The sequence below is a fragment of the Etheostoma spectabile genome, unplaced genomic scaffold, assembly GCF_008692095.1.
Source record: "Etheostoma spectabile isolate EspeVRDwgs_2016 unplaced genomic scaffold, UIUC_Espe_1.0 scaffold351, whole genome shotgun sequence".
NCBI classification, from domain to species: Eukaryota; Metazoa; Chordata; class Actinopteri; order Perciformes; family Percidae; genus Etheostoma; species Etheostoma spectabile.
In genome coordinates this window covers 67,303-78,309 of record NW_022605590.1, presented here as the reverse complement: position 1 = coordinate 78,309, position 11,007 = coordinate 67,303, and the positions used below count along the sequence as shown (strand labels likewise).

The 11,007-nt window shown below is 44.1% G+C and overlaps 1 protein-coding gene across 1 annotated transcript in view; it reads left to right on the top strand.

Annotated features, from left to right (window-relative positions):
• Positions 1 to 11,007, top strand: part of LOC116686301 (A-kinase anchor protein 6) — a 123,142-nt gene that overhangs the window by 49,035 nt on the left and 63,100 nt on the right. The window contains exon 19 of the mRNA XM_032511276.1: positions 205 to 468. Within this exon, the coding sequence (XP_032367167.1) occupies positions 205 to 468 (264 nt within the window). The remainder of the gene's footprint in view (positions 1 to 204; positions 469 to 11,007) is intronic.

Sequence of the window (11,007 nt, the reverse complement as noted above, 5' to 3'; positions counted from 1 at the left end):
ATCTGCTCAGTTACTGGGATTTTCATGCACAACCATTTCTAGGGTTTACAAAGAATGGCGTGAAAAGGGAAAAACAGTTGTTAACTGATCTTTAATGTTGTATGTACATGGAGCACTTTGACTTGCATTGTTGCTGAAATGTCTTCTTTAAATAAACCTGCCTTGCCAGAATATATTCCCATGACGTGTTTTTTTCCGCCTCAGCTTCCTTACCGGCGAAACCTGGTCAGCCGCTTCAGCTCCACCTCCTCCAGCGATGTTGCTCTCTCATTGGACGAAAGCATAGAGTCCGGCCCGTTGAGTGACCTGCAGTCTGAGGAGGACGAGGGACGGAGGTCCGCAGAGCGCCGCCTGCGGCGGACAGCGCCCCCGGTGGCCATGCGTGGAGGTGCGTCCCTGGTGCACCAGCTGCTGGAGGACATCAGAGAGAGTCAGAACCAAGACCCCGCCATCTGGAAGAAGTTAGAGGTATGGCTTCCTGTCGCTGTTTCGGCTTTGATGCTTAGCCCGTCAGTGTTTTCGGGGTTTGTCTTTCTTCAAAGAAACTAGCTTGTTTCTCCAATCTGAACCTATGTATCCCGGTGGTACACATGTGCGGTAGTTTGAATGAACATTATTGCTGCTGAAAAGAGAGAGCTGTAGCTTAGCTCCAAGATGGCTGACACTCAGCTCGCTTTGGGTAAAGAGTACAGCCCCCTATGGGCGGGTTGAAAACATGCAGAACTAGCGGTCGTGTGTAGTCGACAGCCTCTGGGCAAAAATGCCTCCGATGACGCTAAATGATTTTTGCGTCATCAGAGGCTTTTTTCCAGATCCACGACATAGAGAAATCTCGTCTCAGGGGGACATGAGGGAGGGAAGCACGGTCATTCGAAAATACTACCCGGGTTTCTACTGATACAAAGCTTAATTCTAATTGGTGAAGTATCCCTTTAAGAGCTCCCAGCCTATCAAAATAAAGTACTAACACAGAAAGAATTACCTTGCTAGCAAATGATGACAAATCCGAGAAAAAACTAAGAGATTTTTCTTGAACTCTAAATTGCCGCCCTCCCTCTTTCTATCTCTCTGTGGGCTCCTTCCACTTCCTGTGGGCTGTCCTTGAAAGATCCAGGTTACGGACCATGTGACACACTTTGAAACTTGTGTACACAAGTTAGGAAACACACTGGTGTACATGAAACAAGTGTGGTATAGATAGATAGATAGATAGATATTGATCCCAATGAAATGGGAAATTACAGTGTTGCAGCAGCAAAATCAGTCACACAGCTCAGAATATAAATATACATGATATACTAGGATCCAACATACATGCATACAATATACATGGAATAATACTAGGATAAAATGCAAGAAGAAATATTTGAATATATACAAATATATACTTAGTGCAGTATTGTGGGGTCTCAGAGTCTTATCTATCACCCAGTGATGACGTATTAAAAAGTTTTATTGCCTGTGGTAGGAATGTGTCTACTTTCATTATTTTGTGCGATGTCTGGGTCTAAAACTGTGAACGCCACACTCCCCAAAACTAAAATGAATTACTATGAGGATGTTTTGAATTGCCACAAGGTTCAGTTAGCATTTAACGCAGAAAAATACTTGGTTAAGTTTGGTCAAAAGATCAAATGAAACCAATGTTGACTGTTGGTAGGAACCAGGGTGCTGTCAGCCGTCTTCTGTGTCAAAGTCTCACACTTTATTCAACCGTTCTGCAGCTTTATTCTGAAGGGGCACGTCCACCTTAATATGGATTCACATTGGCAGCTGTCAGACGTTGCAGCAACAAAACCTGTCTTTCCATTCATTTTGAATGGTGGTAGTGTGTTTAGGCTGCCGCACGGGGGAGCTGGGGAAAAAAACACAATGGCCTGCAGCAAACAAGGTTAGACCGAGTCAACTTTTTCCCACGTGTCCGTGTGTTTTGAGGCGGTGTGAGAGTCCCAAACGGGAAACATCACCGCCAACAAGAAGGTTTTAAAACCCCAAACACAAGCCCTGAACTGCACCGGGAGTTTGTGGAACAGCTGACTGTTTCCTCCGTCCCTCCGTCTCTTTTCTTTCTCGCTTTCTTTGGGAAATGAAGCTGCCTTCAAGTGCGTTCGGAAACCTTGAGATCCACAGTAATAAACAGTGACTGTGAAATATACAAAGTCTACTTGTGACATCCCTGCAGCGAATCGCCGGATCCTCTTTTAGCAACTGGAGACTACTTAGCAACTAAAGGAAGCAAAGGAAGTTTTTCCTCGCCACTGTCGCACTGTTGCTTGCTCTGGAGGAAAAAACTGGAACTGTTGGGTCCTTGTGGATTCTGGAGTGTGGTCTAGACCTGCTCTATCTGTGAAGTGTCTTGAGATAACTCTTGTTGTGATTTGATACTATAAATAAAATTGAATTGAATTGAATTGAACTAAGAGCACTGGACCTCCAACGTGGCTGACGGAAGCTGCATTACGTCACCTGACGACCTTCATAACCAGACGCCTGTTTTAGCTGCATTAGCATTATTATTGTTTTTTTTTTTTTTTTAATTCCCTGCACTTTTATTCTGACAAAGGACGGCGAGTCGGACCTAAAAACCACCGGCGCCTCTTCTCCTCCTTTCGCTGCAGCCGCCCTGATGGATTGGAGGGCTGATATCGGATCGTCCCGTGGCCCCGTTAATTCATCACCTCCCTTTTTCAAAGGTCAAGTTTGATTGGCAGGCGGATTATTGATGAGGCTGCCTGGTGAACTAATCAGTCATATCTGTCATATTGAATATGGTGAAATGTCAATAGCTCTGGGGATTCGTTCTCCTCGTGGCTGCTCGTTTAATTAGCGCTATAAAGCCGCTCTGCCGCCTCCTCTAATTTTTTTTTTTTTTTATTGTTTAATTTTATTCAGGTTTATTTCATTCCCTTTCTCTCTCTCTCTCTCTCTCTCTCTCTCTCTCCTTTATTGCTTAAATATTCTAATTCTGAATATGCGTTGCACCCAAAGCAACGTTTTTACTTTGCTGCCGTAACGTCCCAGTGTCCCCTCGGGGATCAGTGAAGTTCAGCGCATCGGTCTTATCCGGCGTTAGCCGGGTCACGAGCCCTCAGACAGACCCGCACCGCGGAATAAGATTATAGCGAGGACGGGGGGGGGGGGGGGGGGGGTGATACGCCCGATCAATCTGGGAGTCTGTGAGGGCCCGTCCTTGGATGTGAGTTTGATCCCCTCATCGAATTACTAAGTCCTCCATATTCCCAAATTCAAATCAAACCGGCAATGTCTATATTCTAATTAATGATGATTTGACTGATGAAATGTCAAAGCTGTCCCCCTCTCTCCTCTCCCTCTCTTCCCCCTCTTCCTCTCTCCCTCCTCTCTCTCTTCTTCTCCCTCTCTCCACTCTCTTCCCCCCTCTCTCTCTCTCCCTCTTCTCTCTCTCCCTCTCTCCTCTCTCTCCTCCTTCTCTCTATCTCTCCTCTCCCTTCTATCCCTCTCCCGCTCCTCTCTCCCCCTCTCTCCTCTCCCCTCTCTCTCCCTCTCTCTCTCTCTTCCTCTCTCCCTCTCTCCTCTCTTCTCCTTCTCTCTCCTCTCCTCTCTCTCCCTCTCTCGCTCTTCTCTCTCTCCCTCTCTCTCCCTCCTCTCTCTCTCCCCTCTTCTCCTCTCTTCCCTCTCTTCCCTCTCCCTCTCCTCTCTCTCCCTCTCCTCTCCCCTATTCTCCCTCTCTCTATCTCCCCTCTCCTCTCTTCTCACTCTTCTCTCCTCTCTCCCTCTCTCCTCCCTCTCTCTCTCTTCCCTCTCTCTCTCTCTCTCTCCTCTCCTTCTCTCTCTCTCCTCCCTCCTCTCCTCTCTCTCCCTCCCTCTCTCTCCTCTCTTTCTCTCTCTCCCCACTCTCTCTCTTCCACTCCTTCACTCTCTCTCTCTCTCTATCTCTCTCCCTCTCTCCCTCTCTCTCTCTCTCCCTCCCTCTCCTTCTCCCTCTCTCCCTCTCTCTGAAATATTTGTATTTCTTTTTAAAAGCGGACAAACAGAATCCCACGTGGGGAATCTCCACTAACGCCACACTTTAATCAAATGGAGATATTCCACATCGGCCTGTTCCAACTCCTCATTAAAGTAACAATCATGTTGGGGGTATGTTTCTCTCACATTCAAATAGTAGTTCATTTATGGCCCCCCCACCTTTCAAATATGTAAGAGATAAAACATGTTCAGGTGTCCTGACTTATTAAAAAACTATCGGCGATGAATCTGTTATGTAAGATATCAAAGCCGACTTATTGAAGAAAACCAAAACGGAAGCTACGTTCAATTTTCTTTGTTCGGGCTGTTTTTTTTGTAGTCAGTCATTTGATTAATTTTTACAGTAATTTACAGACGATAATCTTTTTTTTCTTCTTCCTACATCCCTTAAATCAGACGTCAACAGCTCTGGGAACAGCATGCAAAATAAATGGTAAAAGCAGCGGCTCTGATTAGTCCATTGCTAGAGTTTTACACTCGTCCTCGTGGCATGCCCTGTACATTTCAGACACAATAAGTAATAAATCTGTAATCCGCGGCACGTTCAGGGCCCTATGCAGCTTCCCCTGAATCATTCAGACCCCCTCTGGCACTCACTATTTCAGCTTTGAGTTCATATTCTGTAAGCCTCAATATCATGCAACAATGTAAAGTATTGAGTTTGGAGTTGAGATATATATATATATGAATAGATGGATGGATGGATGCAGGATACAGATTCTGAGCATCTGAGCTGGCAAGACTCTTTAATTGCTATCTTGTGAAATATTTATTCGGAGAGGATTACAGAAATAAACACACTCTCTAGAAGAAATATAAATCAAAACGCATAAAAAAAACCTACTATGAATGATGCTCTGCTGGCTCACACATGAGGACACCTTGTGTTAAACACACACACACACACAGACACACACACGCAGACACTCCTCGTTCCTCTCTGCTCTTGGGTAATTAGCTGATTAGCTGCTTAATTAGCAGCATGTAATCATGGCGATGGATGAGCTGCCTAATTGAGGAAGTGAAGAGAGAGGAGAAGTCTCAGTGTGGAGGATGACACTCTGCCTCTCTGCAGAAAGTCTCCTCTGAATACAGCAGAGTAAAATAAAATAGAAAGGACAAAAAAAAAAAAAGATCTTCCATCCAGGGAGGAGAGACTGTGGGAAGATCAGCGTCGGAGCAGAAATGAATCAAGTCAGTCCGGCAAGTGTCGTGTTTGTTGTTGGAGGCGAAGTGATTTTATTAGAGTGAAGAAGAATTCATATCTGAACTTTATGGTGCAGAAATTCTATTACATTTGCTGTCAGTAAAAAAAAAGAAATCGGGACAGGTGCAGACATCCAGGTTCATTTTCAAACCAGCAAATGTGGAAGAAGTATCTAGATCCTTTAAGTAAAAGTACTAATACCACACTTTAACCCTCATGCTGTCCTTGGGTCAAATTTGACCCGTTTTCAGTTTTTTTATCACAAAAAATGGGCCTTTTGAAATAAGCGCTCAAAATGTCAACGTAACAAATATCAAATAACTTTGGGAAAAACGTTTTAAAAAAGAGAACGCACAACATCGGAAAAAAGTGACAAAAATATCAGAAAAAGCGATAATAGTATGTCATGGTTGACGGGAAGACAACACAAGGGTTAAAAATAGTCTTTTACAAGAAAAAGTCCAGCATTGAAAATGCGACTTAAGTAAAATCATGTATAAGTACCTCAACAAGTACCTCAACATTTGTACTTGCGTAAATGTAGGCCTACTACTTACCACAGTTACATTCCACTACTCCAAAACCATTGTTTTCCACTAGGAGAAATAGCAAAATCAAACTGGACTTGGACTATATTTAGCTGTTAACTGAGCTGTTAAATTTCTGGTATTGCAAAAAGTGAGGTCTCCGTGTGTTTTCTTGATATTAAAAAAGGTTTGAGGTGCTAAATGAATACTGTGAAAGTATCCTAATGCTTAATTCACAAAGAAATGCACACAGCCCGTATTCAGAAACTGTGAAACTAATGAACAAGCCTCCGGGACTTTTATAAAGGTAAAAAGTGCCGTTACAGTCGTTTTCCCGGGTGCAACGACGGTGCAGGGACACAGAGAGTGCAGATTTTTAAAATATTTTTTTTCAAATTTTTCAGGTTTTATGTAACAGAACAGGGCAAAAAAAAACAAGCTCAACAACAAAAAACAACGGAGCTGTCAGGAAAATTTAAAATTAAAAGCGCGTCTTGGATGATGGATGTCATGTTGCTGCTATCTACATGCCCAGATGTTGTAGCGATACAAGTTGCAATAACGTCAAGAGCACATCTCTACAGAAAAGAATCACACGTTTTTAAGATAGTCAATGAATGGTCGTTGCGTATCCTTCCCATCTGGATGATCCCAGTCATTTCGTTTAGCCATTTATGAAGGCAGGGAGGAGCGGGCGACTTCCATGTCCAGAAGAATCATTTTCTTTGCGGCAACCATGTCGAGCATTAGTGCTTGTTGTGTCTCAGGCGGGTACCCGAGAGCCTTCTCTGAGCACCCGAAGAGCGCCACCTCTGGGTCTGGGGCAACGTCCGAGTTAAAGACCAGACTGAACCACTGAAATACATCACACCAAAACTTATGCAATTGAGGACATAAGAAAGTGACGGGTAGATTCTGTGCAGCTTTAGCTTAGAGTAGTGTAATCGATGAACAACTTTATATTGAATCAGTTTATATCTTGTATTGATGGAGCATGTATGAATTCCAGTCAAGGCTTCATTCCAGGTATCGTTAGACACCTCAAGCCCCAGTTGGTTAGACCAAGCTTCTCTGAGATGGTGAGTGGATGTGGAGATGGCGAACAGGGAAGACTGGGCGTTTTTAAAACGGGGACTTAAAGCTATAGTGCGTAGTCTCTGTCTCCCCCATGAGGAACTCTAAATAATGACAACAAAACTCTTGGTGCGTCCACATGATGCAAGCCTTCCGTGATCGCACACAGCCACCTCCTTCTCCACACATTTGCTAGTAGCCGAAGAGGACATGGAGGATTAAAAAAAAAAAAACATGATTGACTCTTCAGAAGAGGTCTTCATCTTCACTTGAGAAGAAAGTTGCTGGACGACACAGTCTTCTTAAAACGGCCATACTGAGAAATCCAGAGAGAGTTGTGTCTGAATTAGCTTTGTAGCAACTCATTTGGCAACGGCTTGAATGTAACGGACGCTCATTAATATCCAAAAGTTACGCACTGAAACTTTAAAGAGACGGGCGCTAAAACCAAGCGTCTGTTTTTGAACATTAATGCACGATGACATGGTCTAGTAGAAACCCCAAATACGTAAGTATGAACCTGAAAATAATTATGTTGGATCTTTAAGTGAAAATAAAATCTTGTCGTTATCACAACGTCTTTTCATGACTTTTTTGGGTCATTAAATTATATATTAAATATAAATAGTGTCACCTTTTTTACTGCCAATCGATTCCATTCATTGTAACACTGATTCATGGTTCATTCTCTCCCAAAAAGTGTGTATTTCTGTCCTTTTTACGCCCAAAGATTGTCAATGCAAAATGAAAAACAACTCGTTTGTGTATCTACTTCCACAACTTTTTTTTTTTTTGCTACCACTATTTTGTAGAATATTTCTTGTTTTTTGTTGTTGTTGTAGTTCTTCACGCTGCCTTGGCTGTTGGACATGAATGTTTTACCCAACACTGTTTCTCCCTCTTTGGACCTTGACCCCCTTATCATTCCCTCACACGATCTGTGTCCACATCACGTAGATCCGCGGCTTGTTTCATGAACATTTATGAGCCCAACGCAGGAAATATAAATATACACGCGAGAAGCCGACGTTCCTAATTGAGCTGTATGGGATGTGGCTCCTGAAGTGCGTGGAGTTTTTCCTGAAAACACACCTTAAGAAACAGCAGACAGAGGAAGAGTCCATCAGTTAGATAAGTTTCCTACACGTCATGTTATCACGTCGTATGTGCTGTGTGCGGCGGCGGCGGCGGCGTCCTCAGTGTGAGGCGTCTGTGTGTTCGGCTGCTCTGCGGCACGCCGGCCTATCTGCGAGCAGTGGGAGACAGACAGACAACAGACTCGGATCAACACTCGTCTGATTGGCCCGGTGGGGGGGGCGCAGGGACGCCCACCGGCAGCAGAGTGGATAGGAAAATAAGAAAGAGACGGCGGGAGGATGCTCCCTTCTTCTTTAGTGTGTCTATAGATAAACAGGTAAAACAAGGAAAAAGGTAAAGCTCACAGAGAGAAAGTTGAGATTCAGAATTTGTTTTTGTTGAGAACCTTTTGGAAAATTGTGTGAACTTTACTCACTGGTAAGATAAATTAAGGATTATACCACAACTAGCTGATAAATAAACACAATGTAAGCAATTGCCATGTACTCTGCCTGCAGTGGATGAATCAAATCAGATAACAATTAGTAAATACTCATGCAATAGACATCAGCGAAGAAGCCAAGGCACTCGTCTTTTTAAGAAGGATTTTGTAAAATAAAAAGACAATATATTTTGTCTTTTGGATTCGTTCATGGTCCTCACCAAAGAGCACCACCTTTTTTTATCATTAATATGTTACAAGAAGCTCTCCAATCTCTTCCTTTCTTCAAGGAAATACTCATGATGTTGACCCAAAATCACCTTGTTATCATAAGCATGAAAACTTGGAAGGGGCATTGCTGCGAATTTGGGATAATCAGAAGAAAACCTCTGAATTGGATCTTAAAAAATGATACTTTTTCCTCTGAATATTACCCCCCTCTCTGGGCACCGCAATTTTGTATTTTTTTTCCCCACAATGGGCCTAATACGCCCGGTAATAAAGTGACATTTTAATGCTAAACGCTGCAATTACTGCAATCAGAAGTTCCCGTGCAGTATATGGGGAACTGAGGGAGACTGATTACATTCTTTCAGCTCTTTAAGGTGAAGTGACATCCACATTTTCAGTGTTACAAATCTAGTGTCACGATGTAGTTAATGTCAGCTGCAGGTCCGTATTTCTGTTGAAGGAAACATCCCCAACATGCGAAACAGTTCACTGTTAAATGAAGACTCTGAGACCGGTGTAGCTTTTTTTTTTTTTGGAAAACGGTAAAAAAAAAACAGTTAAAATGCATAATTTTGCAATGCAAGATTGGTTCAGTGACATGTGTCCTGTCACAGAGAGGCAGTGGATATTCACTCAGAAGAGAAAGCCGTGCAGGCTACAGTAGCAGACAGGTCAGAGTTTTATAGCACACGTATGAATATGTTAAACGTAAACATTGTGGGGCTTTCGGAGACGTCTCTATCCCCACGGCAACAGCTGGCGGTGGAGGGGTCTTCCAGGGACGAGCTCAGGGACGCAGTCAGGTGTAACTGGCGGCCTTGTCTCTCTCTCTCTCTCTCTCTCTCTCTCTCTCTCCTCCCCCCATCCTTCATCTTTTTATCACTGTCTAAACCCCCTTGCTCGTTCCACTCCTCTTTTCTTCCTTCCTTCTACGGAAGCACATTTATGTTTCAGGATATGAAATAAATTCAAATGAAGAATCAAAAGAACACAAATGCAGAAAATATGAATGTGGTTGTAGGACGCTGCGGTCCTTGTCCATATTTAAAACTTGTGAGGTAATACAACAGTGTTTTGTCACTGATTATATGCCACTCTGCAGCATACAACAGATGTCTTATTTTATGGATCGATTTCCACGTCGATTGATCCAACACCAAAGATTCTTTTGTACCATAAAATGTTATATATAATGTTTCCAAGATTGTTTCCTTGGTTCATTAACTCGTAACAGGGTGAACGGCACTTCTGCATTTGCTTTTGCTATCCAACTATTGGGATCTGTAGTTCGAATAAGACATAAGAATAGTGGGAATGGTAACAGTAATAGGAAAAGTCCTCTTCCAACCTGTAGGGGGACCGAAGAGGAAAAGTGCAAAAGGTTCTGGTTGACAAGTAGCTAATGTAGGGTGACCAGACGTTCCCAGTTTCCGGGGACAGTCCCCGCCCGGTATTGGTGACCTGTCCCCAGAAATGTCTCCGGTTTTCACTGTGGCTGACAGACCCGAAATTGGAATAAAAGAAAGAAAACATTGACCAAACGGAGCCGATAGTCGCTCAAGGCAGCCAGAGCCAGCGTTGCTCAGAGCTCAGAGATGATTTAGAAAGCCCTATTTTACGATGCTGAAATATCTGATTATTTACATTCTGTCTGGTGGGTTTAGCAAATGCAATTTCGCGGACTTTTATGTTTTAAAAAGGATCTTAATCTTTAACAGAAAGGTCGACCCCCCTAAGTGAAGGAGTTTAAGTACCTTGGGGTCTTGTTCGCGAGTGAGGGGACCATGGAGCGTGAGATTGGTCGGAGAATCGGAGCAGCGGGGGGGTATTACATTCTCTTATCGCACCGTTGTGACGAAAAGAGAGCTGAGCCAGAAGGCAAAGCTCTCGATCTACGGGCAATTTCGTTCCTACCCTCACCTATGGTCATGAAGGCGGGTCATGACCGAAAGAACCAGATCAGGGTACAAGCGGCCGAAATGGGTTTCCAGGAGGTGGCTGGCGGTCTCCCTTAGAGATAGGGTGAGAAGGCCAGTCCTCCGAGAGGAGCTCGGAGTAGAGCCGCTGCTCCTTCGCGTGTGAAAGGAGCCAGTTGAGGTGGTTCGGGCATCCGGTAAGGATGCCTCCTGGGCGCCTCTAGGGAGGTGTTCCAGGCAGTCCAGCGGGAGGAGGCCTCGGGGAGGAAACCAGGATGGTGGAGAGATTATATCTCCAACCTGGCCTGGGAACGCTCGGGATTCCCCAGCGCGAGCTGGTTGATGTGGCTCGGAAAGGGAAGTTTGGGGTCCCCTACTGGAGCTGCTGCCCCTGCGACCCGATACCGGTTAAAGCGGATAAAGATGGATGGATGGATGGAGAAAGGTCGACCTCCTTAGAAATCCTTTCCATAATGTTGTCAGACACTTGGAGTATTAATCTGAGTCTGTCAGCAGCAAAACGAGCAC